Raw genomic sequence first — 22,149 nt, 5'->3', positions numbered from 1 at the left:
TCTGGGTAGAAAATTCGAGCTGTGTCTGAACCGCAGACAGAGAAGACCATGTGATATGTGCAGTGGGGTATCACTTAACACTCGAGTGCGGAAAGAAAGGCACAGAGGACACTGGTGTAACCGTTTTCCAGGATTCAGCAGAGGCCCCAGTCAAAGTGGAATGTTCCAGAGCTGTCCAGATTTCAAAGGTCATTAATTATGTAGGACATTAGAACTGTCATTTACACATCTTGATTTAGCACAGGCACAATATTCTGGCAGGAGACTAGGGTAAAACGGAGCCCATGAATAGAAGAAATACCAGTAGGAAATACAATACCATTTATGTGTGCTATAAATAACTGTGCACGTGTGCTTAGGTCTGTATCTGTAGAAAAACTTAGAACGTTTGCTTTTTCTCTCTTCATTTTATTTCCACATTACAATTCAATGAGTGCTTTCCTAACTTCACTAGTATGCTTTTAATTTTTCTTTTCTACTAACTTTTCTCATTTCTTTACAGGCTTTCTTCACTAATTGTTTTACCTTCATCCTTTTTTCTTTGTAATTCTCTGGTCTTGGTTTGATTTAGCATATATTTAACTGCTGGTAAGCAAAGTATAATAGGTAGTCACCATCAAATGGTGTCAGTAGCAGAGTTGAACAAAATCATATACATCAAGCAAGTTAAACATTGATGCAAAAGGAATTAATGGTCAGTGGAAATTAAAATATTAAAAGGATGACTTATATATTATCTAAGTACCAGCTAAAGGGATGAAACAGTCTGCTGAGGAAGTTTTGTAGGGGTCTGGAATGGGAAAAGAGCCGTCAGCAAGGTGAGTGGTGAAGGTCATCGTTAGTTTGAACTTGGTTTAGGCTAAGTGTGGGGCTGCCCACACCCCAACGTCACAGACTGGGAAACTGTGCTGAAATCTAGCCATTTTTCTTCTAGCCTGAGTTATGTTCATTGATTCTTTTTTCAACTAAAGCTTGCTTCTCTATTTTTAAGGTTTCTCCACATGCAGAAGATTTGGGGGATAAAAAAAAAAGATATTATGTTGTGATATCTAAAATTAGAAGAAGCAGCTAAATTTGACTTTTGTCTGCAAGGCTTTTTCAGGTTGCTAAAATAAATAAAAATGTAGGAAGTATGGGCTTCCATATTTATTTATTTATTTATTTATTTTTAATTAATTAATTTATTTATTAGTTTCAGGTGTACAAAACAAGGTAATACTTAGACGTTCATCATTTATATCCCTCATACTGTGAACCCCCCTCCCCCCATCCACTATCCCTCCGACCTCACACTGAACCATCACATTATATATATAAAATTATAGTTGGCATTCATTAATATTTAGCTTCTGATGTACAATGCCATGATCAGGTATCCACAGTATCCCTGAGGTGGTCTCCCAAATAGGACGCATGTCCATCGGATACCCAACAAAATCTTTACAACATTATAGAATACCTTCCCCAAATTAATTTTCAAAAGAAAAACCCTGAGGCCATCTTGTGGTTACCAGCTGCTTCCAAATCCCTTCACCTTTTCCCTTATCCCCAACCCCCTCCCACACACCCATCTAACCACTCTCGGTTTTTTCTCTGCGTCCCCAAAACTGACTCTGATTAGTTCATTCACATAGTCTTTTCTTTAGATTCCATATATAAGTGAGATCATATGGTACTTGTCTTTCTCTTTCTGACTTATTTCACTTAACATAATGTTCTCTAGATCCATCCATGTTGCTGCAAATGATAAGATTTCTTTCTTCTTTATGGCTGCGTAATACTCCATTGTATAAATGTACCACAGCTTCTTAATCCAGTCATCTACCGATGGGCATTTCGGTTGTTTCCATATCTTGGCTATTGTGTAAAGTGCTGCAATAAACATAGGAGTGCATACAGATTTTTGAATTGGAGTTTTGGATTTCTCCGGGTAGATGCCTAGGAGTGGAATTACTGGATCATAGGGTAGTTCCATTTTCAGATTCCTGAGATACCTCCATACTGTTTTCCATAGTGGCTGCACTAATCTGCAGTCCCACCAACAGTGCACTAGCGTTCCCTTTTCTCCACATCCGCGCCAGCATTTGTTGTTTGTTGATTTATTGATAATTGGGCTTCCATATTTAGATTAGAATCGTATTGTACTTCCATTTTCTATCATAAGAACAATTCATTTCACAATTTACGAAAATATGCCCCATTAATTTCAGCTTGGCTTAAATTGACAGGATGCTAATGAGACATCAGTTTCATTGCTGTAGCCACTCACCAGGATCCTGTGACATGGACATTTTTTTCACTCGAGTTATTGGAAGGGGGTATTGAGGCTTTCGGTAATTAAGTGACACGATATCAGTGAGGGCTGAAATTTCTAAATTTGATAGTGCTTGCAAGGTTTCTAACATTTTTAGTTTTGTTTAGATCAGTCAGAAGCATATGAAGGCCTTATTATCTTTGTCATCTAGTTGGAGAGAGAATTCAGGGCTAAAGCTAGTATCTGTGTGTTGAAAGAGAGCTGTTCCTGTGCTTGGTCCAGATGCTCTCAGTGTGGCTTGCACATTCGGACAGACCACTCGGGTGAAGTATGAAGCTCTGTGGCCCAAAGAAGGCGAGTGGACATGGGGGCAGATCAAGGATCAAGACCTGACTCTGGTACTCTCTGAAATCACGTCACATAATTCCCTGGGACCTGTCTCCCCACCCAATGATGGGAATGATGAAAGTGTCCATGTCGCAGGGCTGTAGCACGAGCAAGGCCTTAGAGTTAGCACAGATCCCTGTAGGCGCTGGAAAAAATACTAAAGGAATTTGAAATGAGATCATATATGTGGAAGCATTTTGTAAAGAGCTTTACCAATAAAAGGTGGCACTTATGAGAGATACGCAAACCAGTAGAAATGGCATCTGTTGCCTCTGTCAAAAGCCCCCTTCCTGTGACCCTTGCTGCATTTGGTATTCCAACCACTTGGCATTCCCAAATGGAAGTGCTTCCACTCATCCTCTTTTGAACTACCAGGAATGCTTCTGGCCTGCACAACTGATTTTAATTGACTTGAGTGGAAATCATTTGGGGCTAGACTCACATTTAAGTTCCTTCTTAGAGTTCTAATTTTAAAGGATAATTGTTGGGAAGAAAGTTGATACTTGAATTTTGGAATCCAAGTCATTAGCATATGCTCTGTATACTAGCATTTTTTAAAATTTTATTTTGTTTTTAATACCTGTGCTGTGACAAGAAGAGGGCAGTTGGCCACAGAAGAGGGCAGTCGGCTTTTTTCTGTACTTCTTACCCATTGTTTTGAAGCGTTGCTCAGCTAAATGTCTTTTTAAAAAATAAAATTGTTGACAAATATCAATTGTAGCCAGTAATACTCACGAATATACAGTTGGTCCCCAAGAAGGACCCTGATAAAAGGGTCTCTTAAAAAATGGTAAAACCGTAGTTACCGGCCAACAGTATTCGTAGGAAATAATTTTTTACAAAAAATTTTATTATGTAGGGTTTTATTATTTCTGAACTGAAAATTCTTTTTTAAAAAATGCTTCTAAAAAGTAAAAGTAACTTGATATTGGTACAATTGAGTTGCCCTTACTTATGGACAGAAGGCAGAGCGGCTAGTGGTGTCCAGTTGGTGTACGATTCAAGGATACTTAGGGAGGTCCCTTCATCCCAGGTTTCCTTCACGCACCAGCCTGGCAGGATGCCTGCAATCCTGCTACTTGAGCTTCATTCCTATGTAATTAAAGCATGATTTCCTATTTAAATGCAAATATCCCTAAATGGGATCCCATTAAGATATTATCTATCATTAAGACTGGAATAACTTAATTCAGTCAGGGGTTGATTTTTAGTAGGAAAGAGAATAGTAGATCATTCTGGAAGGCAGGTGCCTCCTGGGGGTGTTGGGTATGAGAACAGGGACCTGGCGTTGGGGAGGTGAGATGTGTTAAATTTGTCAGCAAATCTGAGCCTCATGTTTGGTTTCCATTTCCCCCTAGTTTAGAAATCGGGGTGGGGACTGGTGGCGTTTGAGCCATTCTGAGACAGGTGTTAATGCCAAATGAGCAAAACTACTTTTCTTTTAGAAGAGCCTGTGAAGCTCTAGGAGATGCACTCATCTGCTGACATAAATGACTTTGAACCCGTTCCATAGCAGAAACCCATTCATGCAGCCCTCAGAGAAAACAGGAATTTGGGCCAGCTCATAGGATCTTCTTTTTTTTCTTTCCAACATGTGCATCTAAAAATTGTAATTAGGAAAAACGATTTGCGATTGGCCTCTACACTGAGGACTGTCGTGTATGGCAGCCACAAACTAGGTATATCGTCCTTTGCCGGGGCTGGTGCTCATGAAAGCGGAAGTGAGCTTAATGTTTTTTTCCAGCACGTACATGGATCTTCCAGCTCAAGGTCTTCCACACCCCGCAGTCCTGTGACATGGATATTTCATTATCCCATCTAATAATGGGAATACTGGGGCTCTAGGAAATTAAGCATGCCTTTTTTTTGAAATTAAATTTATTGGGGTGACATTGGTTAATAAGATTATCTAAGTTGCAAGTGTATAATACTAGATATAATACATCATCTGTATATCGCATTATGTGCTCGTCACTCAAAGTTTAGTCTCCTTCTGTCACCACATATTTGATGCCCGTTACCCTCTTCAATCTCCTCCCCCACCCCTTCCCCTCTGGTCACCATCATGTTGTCTGTCTCAGGGAGTTGTTTTATTTGTTTTGCTTGTTCATTTGTTGCTTTCTGTTTTATATCCCACCTTTGAGCATAATCATATGATTCTTATCCTTTTCCGTCTGACTGACTTCTCTTAGCTTGATAAGCTCAGGATCTATCCATGTTGTCGCAAATAGCCGCATTTCATCTTTTCTTATGAAAGCATGACTTTTTTCCCCCAAATAAAGAACCTGTAAAGGTAAAACTCAGTTTTCCATCTTCTTGTGTAGGGAAAAACCCAGTTCTTCCCTACTGTGTGTTTCTTTATCCCGTATGTCTCCTTTACCTTCTCAGATAACTCTTCACTTGTGACACTTCTGGTCCCGAAAGGTGTGGAGGTTGTCCCCACACCAACAAGCAGTTCTCAGAACAGTAGAGTGTCTAAGAAGTCAGCTCGGTTCTGACACCATCTACCTGGAGAGAGCATCAGACCCCACAGGTTAAGGGCTTAGTCCCACAAGACTGCCCTCTCCTCACTTCAGATGCCAGTCGCAAGTCCAAGTTGTCACCTGTGCTTCTGACTAACCTGCCACAGTGGAGGTTTCAGTGGCCCTCTTTTTTGGGTTTAATTAATTTGCTTGAGTGGCTCACAGGACTCAGGGAAACACTTACTTACATTTACCCGTTTATTAAAGAATATAATAAAGGATACAGGTGAACAGACCGATGATAAGATACGTAGGGTGAGGTCTGGGAGTGTCCTGCATGCAGGAGTTTCTGTTCCAGTGGAATTGGGGTGTGTCACCCGCCTGCTGTGGGCTTTGCCAGCCTGGAAGCTCACCGGACCCTGTATTATTGGGGTTTCATGGAGGCCTCCTCAGGTAGGCATGATCAGTTATTAACTCCATCTCCAGCCCTTCTCCCCTCTCTGGAGGATGGAGGTGGAGCTGAAAATCCCAAGCTTCTAAGCATGGCTTGGTCTTTCTGTTGACCAGCCACCATCCAGGAGCCCACACAGAGTCACCTCATTAGAACAGAAGACACTCCTATCACCCAGGAAATGCCAAGGGATGTTCAATCCAGTATCCTATTCCAAAAGTCATATGTGAATGAGAAGAGAAACTACAAGCATCAAAATGGGTAAAATATGTTAGATTAACCAAGAAATTTTTGAAAGGAAGATTTGACAGCATTAATGTTCTTACATTGAAAATTTATACACAGATTTTCTCTTATTCAGAATTAGAGGACTAAATTAATCACCCAAAAGAAATCACTTCATATGAATATTGTAGATAAACAAAAACAGTTTGAAAAAAAGCAAGATTCCCCTTGCCTGTAAACTTACCTTTTGCTACCCGAGTTACATATTTGGATGAGTTTCTTCTGGAAATTATTAGAATGATTCTTTTCTAATTCTCCCAGAGAAACACTTTTATTAGATAATAACTTGCCATTTGTTCAGTATTAAAATGATGAAAGCAACAAACATTTATTGAGACAAGATTTAATTAAAATGAATGATAGTACCTTCCCACCTTTTCTGGTGTAATTTCAATTTCTGTGAGGTAAAGTCAATAAAGTAAGAAATGCATTTATCAGATCAGGGACTCCATATAAATAAAAATCATTCACAGTAAAATAAAAAGAGTTTTTTTCTCCCTTCTAATGCTGAAGAAATATTTTTAGTCAAACTCCACAGTATCAGGGACAAACCTCTTAGAATTAAGGCTATGATTTACTTGTGTATATTCTTATCCAATAGGAAAACACGGGGCCTGAAAAATTGCATTCACTTTCCCTAAGGAAGGCTGAACTGATCCTTTATATCAACTCTATGTTGCGTTTTACTTTTTTGTTTATTTTTGGTGTCTTTGAATTGCATTTGAGACTATTCACAAAGGCATATAAACTATAAAGTAATCTATTAAGAAGAAAATAGATGTGAAGACCAAAGCAAAGGAGAATTATAGGTCCAATAGGAAAGTAAAGCTAGGTTCAAGTTATAAATATTCAGAGGAAGAGTTGCCTACTGGCTAACGATGGGAATTGGGGACACACATCCTATTGGAGAAATGTTGTTGAATATCTATTGTACCATTTTAGATCTTTCAACAGTTAAATTCTACAAATTACAACATAAATAATAGAACATTTTGGTGGCAGCACATTTCCTTTTATTTTCTTCTATTGTAGAAGTGAGGTCCAACAAAAAGCAAAATAATAAATAATACAAATTACTTACCCAAGGTCAAGGAGATAGAAGAACCAGGAGTCGGATCTCAGCAAGCAATGCAGTGTTTTCTCTTACCATGCTACATAGTTGTCTGTGGTTCACGTTTAATGTCGGTTTTTTCCATGTAGAAGGCAAGTCCTGGAATCAGATTATCTGGGTTCAACATACAACTCTTCAATTAATTCACTGGTGCCACTTGGCCAATGTGCTCACTCTCTCTATGCCTAAGTTTCCTCAAATGTAAACTTGGACTAACAGTAACAATGAGGGTAACAGTATTTTTGCAAAACCCTTAGAACAGTGCCCGGCATTTATTCAGCGCTTACTAAATGTTCATGATGAAGATGATAGTGATGATAGTGAGGCAGACTTGTGTCTCTAACCAGATGGTCAAGTTCTAGAGCACATGAACTGTATCTTACATGTCTCTGTATGTGCAGTGCAGACCTTTTCACACAGCTATTGTTCAGTGAAAATTGTGTGTCTTCTAGGATAATAGGTTGAATATTGTAAGCACCAAATATTTGTGAAGGACTGAAAGCAGCATTTGGAGAAGATTGCTCTGAAACTAGTTGGAGGAATAAGCCAGAGATGGGGTGGGTGGGAGTTATGGGCTGAATTGTATCCCCGCAAAATTCATATGTTGAAATCCTAACCCCCAGTGCCTCAGAATGTGACTGTATTTGGAGATTGGGCCTTTAAAGAGGTGATGACGGTGAAATGAGGTCGTATGGATGGGCTCTAATCCTCTGTGACTGATGTCCTTGGAAAAAGCAGAGATCACGATATGGACATACACAGAGGGAAGGCCATGTGAAGACAGAGGGAGCAGTAATCTGTAAGTCAAGGACAGAGGCCTTCAAAGAAACCCACCCTGCCGACGCCTTAATTCTGGAGTTCCCAGCATCTAGAATTGTGAGAAAATACATTTTTGTTGTTTAAGCCACCCAGTCTGTGGTACTTTGTTATGGCAGCATTAACAGATGAAAACAGTGAGAATAGGAAAGAAACACGTGAGGTGGCATGAAATCACTTGGCATAGGATTGTGACAGTGGGGATTTGTGGCCTATATGGGACCGAAACTGTCACGCAGGGGACCCTGCTCGCTGCGCCATTTGTCATGCGGGGCGTCCTGCGGGGTCTCAGCTCCCGCTCCCCACATAAGAACGCAGGACATGGTGAGGCCAAAAAGGAACACCCACGGAGCCATAGGTAGGGGAGTCCTACCACTATGATCTCACTGGAGGCTGGGTTCACACGACGTGTGACCTGCTGTCTGCTTTGCTGCCAACCGACTGACTCTCCTTGACTCTCCTTGACTCTCCTTCAGTCTCCTCCTTCACTCTCCTCCGCAACTGCTCAGCCAGAGCCTGCAGGGCTCCCTCCACGCTGGCTGGAGAGCTGTCTATGTCCTCCCACCCCTCCTTGGGAATCCAACTCCTAAGAACAGTGGCCACCGGACACCACACACTGTGTGGGGGCCACACGTCCTCCTGCCCAGAGTCAGACTCCTTTCCTACTTGGTTGGAATCCTGCCATCCTAACAGCAGTCCGCGCTTGCCAGCCACCATCTTCCTGCTAGCCCCCATTCTTTTTTCTTCTTTCTAGCGTAGCCACGGGAGTTATATTAGTGGCCAATGGCTCGCTGGTTACAGCTGACGGCCAACTAGCCACAGCTGATGGCCATCCAATCACAGTTGATGGCCATTTACCACCTGAGCCAGCACCTTTCTATGTGAGGCCGAAGGCCTGGAAACTGCTCTCTGGGGCTTTGTCCCCACAGAAACCCAGGGCCATCAGATCTAAGAAGCCTTTGGAAATCATCCCCTTCAAATTCCCACTCAGTGCATAAATACTCCCTTTATCCCCTTTCTCAGAATGTCATTTGAACCCTGCCCCTCATACTTTGTAACTTAATTCCTTGCATTTCTGAGTATCTTAAACTGTAAGAATGTCTTTACCAGACCGGATCTACCTCCCTCTGCCTCTGCCTCGCTGTGTGACCTTGAGCAAGCTACTTAAATTCTCTGATCTGTCGTTGGTGAAAGAGAAAAGGGATACTGATCTTTCAAGACTGTTGGGAGGATTAAGTGAATCCTTGCATGGTGTTAGGCATGGGGCTTTCTTCTTAACTGGTAGTTTGGTACTCTGCCCTGTGCCCATCGGCTTTCCATCTTTAGAAAAAGTTGCCACTAGTTTATCGTCTTTGCTTTATATTTAAAAATGTAATTCATGGTGAGTTTTCCATCGAGGTAACCTGAAGATATTGGGAAGGATCTTTGTTCTTTAATGAGTTCTCATCAATAATTTGTACATCAAAATGTCCACTTTGTTAAAGCTTTTTTCCTTATCATTTTCTTTTGATATAATAAAGGAAATAACTAGAGGACCTAATGGAATTTTTAAATAAGAAAGCATTGTATGTCATTTACTTGTGGGGTAAGGCTTTTTTTTTGGGAGGGGGGGATTCAATAAAAGATGAATTTTTAGTGATACTCATTTTTTTTTAAAGCCAAACTTTGTTAATGGATTGGAAAATTGAAGCAAATAAGTACACAGATGTTAGTGAACTGAAGGTTAAGACTTCATAATTAGGAAATCTTATGCCTAATTATGGCTACACTCAGAGTGCTGAGAACATGTAAATTGGCAGGATACGGTTAGAAACTGCTTTTGAACATCTCCATTCTGCCAATCCATACATCCAATTTTAGGAAGAAAGCCTTTTACAAAATTTCCTGAAACACATTTACCTTCTTCTCCCTTCAGTAATAAACTTCAATGTCCTTTGGAAGGAGAGAGCAGGACTCTCATTCATTATTTTCTATTATTTCGAATTTAACATTTAAGCCAAAGAAATGAATCCTATGAATTCATGAATGTCAGGTCTTGAATTTAATGTTTAGATGACCTGCATATTTCTAAGCTTATTTTTTTTAAAGTAAGCTGCTACGTTTATGGTTAATGAACCCAAAGAGACGAGCAATAGAATGTCGAATGTCTAATGGGAAAATAAGATTATGAGTTATAAGCAATGCAAGTATGTTGTTTAAATTACATGTACAATGGATAGAACAATAAGATCCAGCTAATAGACAAGGAATTTAAAAAATAATTTAAAAAGGAATTTAAGTAATTCACAGTGAGTTTTCCTTTGAGACAGATCCCCGTGTCCCAACAAGAGGGAACAATTTTTCTGTATGGCTGGATTCCAGGTGTTCTTGTGTGGCCTGGGCTCAGGGAAAAGTATTTGTAAGCACTTTTACATCATAAATAGAAGTCTCAGATAGTCTCTTAAATTTTACATACAAGCAATCCGTTCTGTTTCTTGATATACTACATCTGGGTTTAGCAAAAGGCTAAATTCTACCTGCATCTAAGAACACGCTAGACTGATCTGACCCTTTAGTTGTAGCACCTCTGTGTATTCAGATGAACACGTGTGCTGTGGTGACTGCTTTTTACCTGGTTTTAGTGTCTGTCCACTATGTAAGTTCAGACCTGGTCTGGTTCCCGTGACCTATGAGCTCAGATAATAGGTCCCTGGCTGAGGATTACTGGACCAGACATCCCTGGTCTCTGTCTCCACTGATTCAGGGTCAGTGTATTTGGGGTGATGGGACAGTGGGGGCTAGAATCTGACTGGTGCTGTGTTGGTACATGGGGTATCTGGGCCTCCCTGCCTTCCTTCCCCAAAGTCCGCTGAGAGCAAGGTAAGCTCTCGGTTGAGGTGCCACAGAAAGCCCTTCTGTCGGGGAGTCTCTTCCCGGACAATTGCACCTCCAGCTCCTTCATTAACTAGGAGCGAAGAGATTCCAGAGCTTTCCAGCACTGGGAAACAGACTCTGCTTCTTGACCCTGCAAGTGTGTGAAGAGCTAGGGCAGAGAGAGGTCTTCTGCGTTGTTACCCACGGGCTCCGTGAGCAAGAACTGCTGGCTCCCAGACAAGGCCGGGGCTGGGTGTGCCCTGCTTGTGACCTCGGGGTGGTGTGCAAGGGAAGCTGAGAGGCCGCCAAGCCTCCCCGTGGCGTAGGAATGGTTGAGCCTTCTCTTTAAGAAGATTCGGTTGTTCAGAGGGAAATATGCTGTTTTATGTTCATGATTCATGTTGTCCACAGGGGAAAACTTGGATGAGCAGAGCTTTTCGTGGCATTTGGACTAGATGTCCGAGAGGGCCTTCCTGTACGAGGGTTTGGTGATGTGCAGTCAGTGGTCTCCATAACATCCCTGCAGTAAATGCAGCTGCGGATTCCCCAGGGTGCAGTGGGGCACGGGACGTTGACATGTGACTCGAATGTTTCAGTTTTATCTTTTCTTTCTTGGGACTTAGCCAGACTCTTACCATAAAAACAACAAATTGTCTTATTATGGAAAGTTTCAAACATAGGTAAGAGTAATTTGGCAAATCACCCCATCTGCATCACTTAGCTTCAACAATTATCAACTCATTAGCCAGAGTTTTGACCTTGCAGGTGTTCAGACTTTTAATTATGAATGGCCTTGATGTTGTTTGGAACCAGGCTGGCCCATGATGGAAACTGAAATTGGCCGGGCATGTCCTTTAACCAGGAGTCTTTTAAGTAATCTCCTTTCCATTTTCAGAGGTTCAGGGGCCCGTTCGTCACCTTTTTTTTGCCTGGGATTGTCCTAATCCTTGTTTAAGTTTTAGTCCGAACGTGCTTTTGAGGAATGTATAAGTTGCTATGATGCTATCTTAACAAAACAGAAGGTCATCAGAGATAGAAAGGAAATAGGAGAGGAGGATGGTCTGCGTGCAAGTCTACTTTTAAGCAGCCTGTTAGAAAGTCAGCTTAATTGAACGAACATGCAGATGTCTATTATGCATGAGTAACTGAATTCCCAGATGTCAGGGACCCCCAATTCTGGTGAATTGTCTGCCTGTCAGAGTTTCCAAGTCTTCATGAGTGGTTAGGCACTTTATGTACAAGAGATGCTTTCAACCTTCAGGAAGGCTTTCTTTACTCCAGTTTGACATCTCATTTGAATAAATTTGGCTAAAGGAAATTAGAGTCAGTGAACCAAAAGGACAGTCAATGATGTTGATAAGGAAGGGAGCCAGATAGCAAGGAGAAGGTAGAAAAAAGACAAGAAATGTGGAGCAGGATCTAAAATACTACAGTTGTCAGGGGTTATGTTTTCTCCACTCCCTCTTTCATTTCCCCCATAGCATTTATCACCTAATTTACTACCTTATTTACTTGTTCATTTTGTTTATAGTCAGCATCTCCTCTAGAATATAATCTCCATGAGAGGGTCTTGTTCGTGTTTGTGTCTCCATTTCCTAGAGCAGTGCCCCCCAGGCATCTGTGGTACCCATCACGGTGAAGATAGGATAATGCAGCTGAGAGTGGAAAAGGATTTGCAATCTGATGACAGGGACCTAAGCCCTGACCTTATACTTGTCTGTTGGGATACCTTAAGCAATTTTTCTGACGTCTCTGTCAAGTCTGTTCTCAACTCCTAAAATAGATCTGGTCATACCCGCCTGACAGAGGTGGTGAAGATTAATGAGATGATTCACCCCAAGCAAGCTCTATAAACAATGAGTTTCAATATGGGGTCAGCTGGGGATTTTATGTTTGCACTGAGACCACTGGGGCATCAAGAGGAGATAACTGTATTTTCTGTATATTTGATTGAAGAGAGAAAATAAAATAGAACGGATAAATTCTGATTCTTAAAGACAGAAGTCAAGTTTCTCATGCTTTGTTCTTGACAATTAGGCTTTCCTGAGGTGAACATTATAGAGAATAAGACAGAAAAAGAAAGTTGGGGCCAGATTGTCAAGGGACCTAGGTTCCACGAAGGGGAGTTTTGATTAGTTATTCATACACTTGGCTGTATATTTCATATAGTATTTTTTAAATTTCATACAGTATTGAAATATAAAAACATCAAACAGAAGTCAGACTCCGAGAAGATATAAATTAGAAAGCAATATCCAAGTTAGAAAGGGGAAATAGTCATCTAGGTCACAGAGCCCTAGATGGTTGTTAAAGTTGAACCGCCAGTAGACTCTGCGCTTAACTGCAGCCAAATCAAATAGGAAAAAACAAACAGTGCAGTCATATGATCTGCCCTGATCATGAGGACAAAACATCAGTTCTCACGACTAGCAAAATTTTCACTGGCACTAAAATGAGTGAATTTTCCTGGCTAGAGCTGTACAAATGCGGCCCAAAAACATGTAGGTATTTATTGTTCTTAACAATGTCCTTATAGTAAATGCAATAGTAGGTTTACTAGGGATGGTTTCTGATCGGACCCTTCAATATTTAGTTGAGAGCATACGCTAAAACATCAACTCAGTGAAAACAATTCACTGTCAGCTCAGTGAAAGAGAGGGCAAGAGAACATAGTCCAGGATTCGGTTTTCTGGTGGTTGGGTTTAATTTAAGGGTCAAGTGAAACCTTGACTGTGTGGAGAAGGTTGAACTCTATGTATGCACACGTCTTCAGAAACATTGGTCCTTCCAACCAGACTTGGATTGAGGTAAAAGTCAGCTTGCCTCCCACCACTACTCGCTGTCCGTTCATCTCAATTTACATTTCTTGGTAGCACTTACCATTATGTGACAGGATGTTATGCATGTCTTCATTGTCACTCTAGGGTATAAACTAGAATATAAGCTCCACGAGAACAGGGACTGTCTCCTGTCCTTCATCTGTCTCTAATACTCACAGTGTTGCTTGGCATATGGAAGTGTCCAAAACCTTTGTTGAATGAAGGGGATTGATGAATGAAAGTTGGGCGATATCCAGCTTCAGTTAAATCATCTGGTAAGAGCCAGTTATGCTATGAGGTCTGACAATGCTGAATAAAGATACACTTATGCTTGGAAGATCATCTCAGATGGCATCCTACTATGAAAATTGAAGAGCTAACTCAACTTTGCCTGAATAAATGGCCATCAACTTCTGCTTTGAGATGCGTGGGAATTACTTCTAGTCAGCGTTAGGGTGCCACCAGAATAAACTAAGCTATAGTAGTGAAACAAGGTAATGTAATGTAAAGCAACATTACTATGTGAAATATAATTTTGGGTCTTTTTTGGCACATGAACTATGGTTTGCAAAGTTTTCTTTCAAGCCAGAATCCTTTCAGAGGCTTATAAAGCTCTACATCAGGGTTTTCAACTGAGCACTGTCAACATTTGTGCCAGAAAAGTCCTTGTTCTGGCGCCTGTCCTGTGCATTGTAGGATATTTAGCAGTATCTCTCATTGCGATTCACTAGATGTGTGTAGCAAGCCCCCTGCTGTGACAACGGAAAATGTCATGGGACATTGCCAAGGCCCCCAGGGGTAAGATGGCCCCTAGATGAGAACCATAACCTTGTATCATCTGACCCTCCTCTTTCACGTCCTACCACTCTCCCTGCCACACTGACCCTCCCACACATTCTTGGGAGGGCTAGTCTCCACCTTGGCGTCTTTCCACTGACCATTCCCTTTGCCTAGAAATCTTCCCTCAGCCGTCTCCCTGGCCCACTCCTTCACCTCCATCAAGTCTTTGCCCAGTTGTCCCCTTCTCAGCGTGCCCTACATAACCACCCACCACTTCTCTCCCCCTTCCCTACTTTAGTTCCCCCCACAGCATTTATCACCGAATGTACGACCTTATTTACTTGTTCATTCTATTTATCATCAGTCACCCCCACTGGAATATCATCTCCCTGAGAGAGTCTTGATCACCTTTGAGTCTCCAGCTCCTAGAGCAGTCCTGGGCATATGGTCACTGCTCACTTTGTTGAATGGTGAGTAAATGAATGCAGGGATGACTGAAAATGTTTAACCTAGAACTTTTCAAAGTAAGCTTTTTACCATGATCTGAGAACATTTCATTAATGTACACATGGAATGTTGGACTCCAAGCTGTTGAGGAAAATTGAGATTCTGCATTGGGTTTTAAAATTAGTCTCTGTGAATCACTTTTCATTTTACTTAAGAAAGACTTTTACATATAAATATACAATAATTTTGCCAGGAAGCATCGTTCCTTAATTTAGCTAAGCTACTAATTTTAAGTAAGTCTGTTTTGTCTCTTATGTGGTTAAGTTAATTGGACGTAGATTAGTGCTCTCATAGTCAGCAGGATACATTTCTTGGCTGGTAAACAGTTTACAACTTTCAGTGATCAAACACAGCTTTCCACAAAAAATATGCTAAAAACATAGCTTCTAGTAAAGATTAATGGCTTCTTATAAGTCAACAGTCTTGAATCTATTAAAAGAAACCTTTTAATATTATAGGAAAGCTCTTCATTCTTAGAAAATAGACTTGGGAAGAAATCTAACTTTGTTTTATGACCATGGGTATATTATTCATTTTCTTCCTCTTCCATCAATCAAAGTTTAAGAATTAATTCAATATTTTGCTTGATCAAAAGCAATTGCTTCAGGGGTTTCTTAAAGTTTATTTCAAGGTTCCTGCTTAAAACAAATCAAAACAAATGTGTGGCTTCTGTTTTGGCTTTAAATTCAATTTAAAAAGTGAACCTGCAGATACTTAATTTGGGGCTTTTAATAATTTACTTTCATAAGTAACATAGTTTCCATGGACCAGATGGATGATATGCAAAATGTATCGCCCAAATAATCAAAGAAATTTATCTGCAATATGGACTGTCTGGATACAGACCAAGTAAATTTTAGAGGACAGCTGCTAAAAATAATGACACATAGTAACTTATTATGTAACTTATTATGACGCTGAGGCCCACTTGGAATTGTATGCACTGGGCATGCCACAAATCTCCAGCTGCACAATGGGTTCCAAAGGTGTGCTCTGTTGTACATTTGTGCAAGGACAGTATTTTCTCTAGAAGACAGCTCTACAAAAGGAGTTTCCTATTTAAAAGGCTACCGTTCTAACAGTCCTTGATGCAGCTCCTCTCAGCTTGAAATTACAAAGTCTACAAGGTCTGACAATTAAGTTCGCGAACTTGTTGCACCGATATTGTTAACCTTTTCTTGATATCAGAGGGATTATTCATTATGAATTTGTACCAACTGGACAAACAGTTAACTAAGTTTACTATTTGGAAGTGCTGAAAATGCTGCGTGAAAAAGATGACCTGAACTTTTCACCAACCATTCATGGCTCTTGCATCACGACAATGCACCTACTCACACAGCACTGTCTGCGAGGGAGTTTAGCACTGTCTGTGAGGGAGTTTTTAGCTAGTAAACAAATAACTATATTGGAACACCCTCCCTACTCACCTGATCTGGCCCCCGATGACTTCTTTCTTTACCTGAAGAAAAATGGGCTCCAAAGATGTGCTCTGTTGTACATTTGTGCAAGGACAGTATTTTCTCTAGAAGACAGTTCTACAAAAGGAGTTTCCTATTTAAAAGGCTACCGTTCTAACAGTCCGAACGGTTAAGAAAAAGGAAATATTGAAAGGAAGACATTTGGATGACATTCATGACATCAAGGGTAATATGATGACAATTCTGATGGCTGTTCCAGAAAAAGAGTTCCAAAACTGCTTTGAAAGATGGACTAGGCACTGGCATCGGTGCATAGCTTCCCAAGGGGAGGACTTCGAAGGTGACTGTAGTAATATTCAGTGATGAGGTACCCCAAAAATAAGACTAGGTCTTGTATTAAGGTTTGCTCCAAAAGACGCATTAGGGCTTATGTTCAGGGGATGTCATCCTGAAAAATCATGCTGGGGCTTATTTTCTGGTTACCATGTTTCCCCGAAAATAAGACCTAGCCAGACAGAATCAGCTCTAATGCATCTTTTGGAGCAAAATTTTACTATAATATAAGACCAGGTCTTATATAATATAATGTAATTAATATAATAATATAATATAATAATATATAATATATAATAAATATAATATAATATATAATAGCAGGTCTAATATTAATTTTTGTTCCAAAAGATACTTTAGAGCTGATTGTCTGTCTAGGTCTTATTTCTGGGAAACATGGTATGTAGCACTTTTTCTAGGATGAGTTTGTGAATGTAATTGTCTGACCTCGCACACAAACACAAAAGGAAAAAACTCACAATATCATGAAAAATCATATAGGAAGCCAACTATTCCTAGAAGGAAGAGCGAATTTCCATTTGCCACAAAGAGGTGTGAGAGATGATAGAAAGAGATGGCAGAAAATTTAGCTCTGAGAAAAAAACCATTGCTTTAATTCCAATTGTTCTCGTTTCGATGTTCTTAAAGAAGACTTGACTCTGCAGATTATAAGAACTTGTCATATTCCCTTAAGAAAACATTTTCTATTAACAAGAGAAATGTACCTATATAAAATCTGGTAGTTTTGGTCCAGCTAAATGTCATGTTTGACTGTCTGGCCTCTTGGATGGTTGCTGAGGCTGGGTCCATCCACTCTTGGTTTAATCACTGTGGCAAGGGAGTCCTCTTATGGGGTAAAATATGATCTCACCATGCAAAGGACAGTTTTTCTTAGAGAAGGAGTGTGTTGGGGCGGGGCAAGTTAGATGGGAGGCATCATACCTATGACTACATATAGAATGCAGCCATGAAACAATTTTGCATGATGACCTCAGTGAGTGTTTCTTTCCAGGAATGCAAAGTTGAGTCAGTGCTAGGAAATTTAAACATTCAATTCACGCAGTGATATGTTAAAGATTAAAAAAAAAATAGACAATTTTTAAAATTATAATTTTATTTAAAAATTATCTGTTTTTAAAAATAGAAGCTAAAATGGCATTTGATAAAATTCAATCATCATTCAGCTTACTACTTAGTGGTAAATTCTACAAACCTCCTTTTGAAATCAAAATTATTCTGGAAGAGCCACTAATGTAACCAGGAGGGCTGGAGAAGGGAAGGCTATGTTATCATTGTTTGCAACTTATAGGCAGATGTTGGAGGTTGTGTTTTATCTAGAAAACAAGAAAATCAACTAAAAACTCCCTGACCTATAATGAGAGCTCAGCATGATGATTGGTAACATAACTAACATTTTCTATATCAGTAACAGTCACTAGCCAGTGTGATGGGTATTTTAAGAAAGGGATGAGGAAGATATCTCATGAACAATAGCCTCAAAGAAATCTAAATAGGTGGGAATAAATTTATCAAGGAATGGACAAGAACACTAAAACTCGATTGAGAGACAAAAGGAAATTAAAGAGAGGAATGGATGACGCTGTTTTTTCCTTCTGGAGGAAGGAAGACCCTGTGTTGTGCTTGGGTGTGGAGGTACAGCGTAAGGATCCTTGGTTAACAACACCTGAAGAGGGGAGAGTCTCTCTAAGGTTAGGGGCAGGAAGTTGGGGCGCAGGAGAGAGAGGGACGGTGTGTTCAGGAGATGCTGTGGGCGGGGCTTCGGAACTGGAGAGATTTGAACACCTGCCTGATGGCTTCCGGAGAGCTGGGAAAAGTGCTTTTGTCCATTTTTTTTTTTTTTAAGTAGTGAGGTTTGCTTGTGCCATTCTCTTTTGCCTCCTTCCTTTCTTTCTTCATGAACATCTGCAGTAACCATCTACATTGCTTCACACAGGCTTTGGAGCCACAGTTGTGTTTCTGTTAGATGTGTCACCACCCTCCGGCCAGCGTTAAGGCTCTGTCTTATTTGGATTTTACAACTGTCTCAGAAATGAACCTTCCAAATTCAGTCATCTGGGTCTGAGTTGTGCTCTTTTACTAAGATAATCTTAATATAAAACAACAACAAAAAAAGCAGGTTACTTGAATTACAGTGCTTTTACTTTTCTTTTGATTCAAGTCATCTCCATAGTGGTAGGTTGAGACTAATTCACAGGGGGATTCAGTAAATGCAATGCTCTGGAAGGGTGGGCCGAGTAGGACATTTGATGATGCTTTTGTCACCAGTGCTGCGTATGCCGAGGGATTTTAGTTGGTTGGAGTGACATCTAATTTAATGGCTGTCGCACAGTATATCGGCTCTAGCAATATTGCCATTTCCATGTCAGCAGAACTTTTTTTTTTTGCTTAAAGTTATCCTTTCTATTTCTATTTTAGGAAGACTGAAAATGGTTGGAATAAATATGAATGAAGAACCATACCAATAAATGGTAGAAATTACACTGTAAAGCAATACATTTCTTTTAAAGCTATGATTTTAATCAGGTCACGATATAAGTGATACGATTAAAAATAGTGTTGGTATAATTCTAAAAAGAAGTGGTGCTCGAGCACTGGGAGTTTCACAGCCACAGCATACAGTTGAGAGGACTCAAGTAACATACACTGTACGTTTATATTTTAGGCAACTTTTTCCTGTAACTGCGATGATCAGTATATTGGAACTTTCTGTGAAGAGTTTGATGCCTGCCAGAGGAAACCCTGCCAGAACGCCGTGAGCTGTGTTGATGCAAAGGAAAAGCAAGATGGAAGCAATTTCACCTGCGTCTGCCTTGCTGGTATGGTCTCCAAAGCTAATCATTATGATATATCACTCTGTAGAATATATGCTTATTAATTAAGGATGGCTAGACAATAATTGTCCAGGGGTTGGACAGGGTACCTTCAAAATCCCCTTTGATTCCGTCAGTCTCTGCTTCATATAATCAGGGAAAGGAAGAAGGACGTTCACATGGGAATAAGCGCCCTGTCCGTCGGCTGGCTTTCTGACATTTCCGTCTGAGCGTTCCACCATTTTTGTTCTGGGATAATGACATTCTTGACCAAATAGAGGCCTGGATGTTTCAAAAACAACTCTGCAGATATGTACCATGTGTGTGCTGGCCCTGTGCTGGGTGATTATGCCGAATCATTTAAGAAAAATCTAGAATCAACTGCACAGGTGGTTATATAAAGCCACCTAATCTTCCTGTTCCTGTTAATTTTGTTTTGTTCGTGTATGTTCCTTCGCCTGAGTTCCTGGCACACTGTTCTCTACAATGAAGCAAAGCCTTAATATTCCTTGATGAGTGCAGGGGATTCGTGGATGTTACATGAGACTTTCAAAGCCTCAGAGCACAATGAGTGAGTCTCAGGAGACTGCAGGAGACAGTGTGCCCACCCCCTACTATGGTCTGCCAGCCATCTTAGTGGACTCACTGCTTAGCCGCCTCGATGCTTAACCCTCGGGGAGCAGGAATGGCATTTACCAGAGAACATGCCTATACAGCTTAAAAGCAAACACCAAATTACTCCTTTTTTATTATCAAATAATGTGACATCGTCTTTCAAAAATGATGTCATCTTTCCTTTTCCATTTCATCCTGTCGCCAATTTCTGCCACTGAGTGGGGATTCAGAATGAGGTAGGGATTGGGGGTGGAGAGAGGGAGAGGGACAGAATGAGGTGGGAGTTGGGGGGATTAAATGTTCATCATAAGAAACAAGACCCAACAATGCAGAAGTTTATAAATTAAAAAGTTCTTGACTCATCTAACCCGACCCAAACTTCATCAAATCATAGGGGTAGTTTGAATAGTTGGGTATGTTCTTTCCAGATTTCTTTTTCTCGCTCTCTCTCCCCCGCCCTTCTTCCCTCCCTTCCTTTTTCCCTCCCTCTTTCCCTCCTTCCCTTCCTCTCTGCCTCTCCTCCTCCCTCTCCCTCTCTTCTTGTCTCCTTCTATCCCTCTCCCCATCCTGTGTCTCTGTGTGTGTGTGTATCTATGTGTGAATGTGCATATTTTTTTGCTGATCAGATGATTAAGTGTTTTTCTATATGTTTTTAAAAAGTGATTACAGTATATACATTGTTCTAGAACTTGCTTTTTTCCAGTAGATCATAGGTTTCCTTCCATGTCAGTACATGTGGAAGTACTTAATTCATTTTAACAGTTTCATAGTGTGTCTCCTAAATTTGTATCTCCAGGTCAGGCATCCTTCAAACCCATTGATCTAAATGCCTACTTGGCATTTCCCCCTTTGCCTCCATTCTTCCTCATGTTCTAGGACAAATCCTAATCAGAGGTAGAAAAGATTTGGGAACTGTTACCCCAGGACGTGAACTCTGTCTTTTCTCATCACTTTCTGACTTGTTCCTGCAGTTCTCTTAATCAAGTTTCTACTTTATTAGTTCCTATTTTCAGTAGTAAGAACAACCCTTTTTCCCCCTTATAGCTCTACATCTCAATAAGCTACACACACACACACACACACACACTCACACACACAGAGCTAATGTTTACTGAGTGTTTACAGTGTGCCAGGGCTGTGCTAAGTGCTTTCCAAAGTTGTTTTTAGAACAATCTCTGAGTTAAGCACTCTTAATCGTACTGATTTTGTAAGTGAGAAACTGAGAGAATTTTGTAAGTTGGCCAAGAATATTAGGTTGAGCAACACCTGACTGTACTGCAGGAACGCATCAATCCCCAAATCCCAGTGGATTCCAAAAAACGGTTAATTTCTGCTGTGTCATAGTCTGAGGAAGACACTTGGCCTCCCGGTGGTCACTTAGGGATCTGGAGGGTCCTGTGTCATATTCCCACAGCAGTGCCTGGAGGTGTCTTATATCACTTCCACCACATGCCTTTACCTAGAATTCGGTCACTTAGTCCCTAGAGGCTCGCTGAGGAAGAGGTGAACATTCTCAAGGTCTCTACCATGCCAGCTGCACATGCCAACTACTGGGGCTGGCTTTGAACCAGGTCCTCTGGCCTGCCTCCAAAGCTCATGTTCTTGACCATCTTATTATACTCTTTCTGTGTATGCAGCCACACTGTGTGCTGAGTACTTTCCTCGTACAAATATGTGACTCAAGACCATGTCTTTCAACTCTCTCATCTCAAACAGCTCTCTTTTTAAAAGAAGAAATATTAAGCAATTTTGTCCAAAAAAGGGGACTGGTTGATCAAAAAGAGGAGTTTTATAGTAAAATGACTTCTGAATGTCCTTGAAAAACTTATTTTCCATAGGAAATCTACATTTCCTTTGGGGAAGAACTATTTACAGGTTAATTAACAGCAACTAATTGCCCTGCGAAGCTCCAGATATATACATAAGAACTGGCAAACAGTGGGAAGTGTATTTTCCTTTTGAAAATTTATCCTGCTGTGCTCTGATTATTGCAAGCTTGATCATGAGAAATTATCTTGTTTGGTGAATGAGTGAATTCAAACCAGGTTCTTGTCACCAGAGAACAAAAATTCCCAACAATGTCTTTTCTCGGAGACATTGTCTTGATGCAATGCTCATTTCTCGGGAGAGGCGACATTTCTTGGAAAGTGAAAATATTTTCAGCAAAGAAGCTTCAACTCCAGATTTTATAACGTTGTGATAATTTGCTATAATTTCTATAATG

The 22,149-nt window shown here is 40.5% G+C and overlaps 1 protein-coding gene across 1 annotated transcript in view; it reads left to right on the top strand.

The window, feature by feature from the left end:
• Positions 1 to 22,149, top strand: part of DNER (delta/notch like EGF repeat containing) — a 274,119-nt gene that overhangs the window by 156,186 nt on the left and 95,784 nt on the right. The window contains exon 6 of the mRNA XM_081051089.1: positions 19,163 to 19,316. Coding sequence (XP_080907215.1) covers positions 19,163 to 19,316 — 154 coding nt within the window. The remainder of the gene's footprint in view (positions 1 to 19,162; positions 19,317 to 22,149) is intronic.

The sequence above is a fragment of the Rhinolophus hipposideros genome (genome assembly GCF_964194185.1).
Source record: "Rhinolophus hipposideros genome assembly, chromosome: 6".
Lineage (NCBI taxonomy): Eukaryota > Metazoa > Chordata > Mammalia > Chiroptera > Rhinolophidae > Rhinolophus > Rhinolophus hipposideros.
This window is presented reverse-complemented; position numbering and strand designations above follow the sequence as displayed.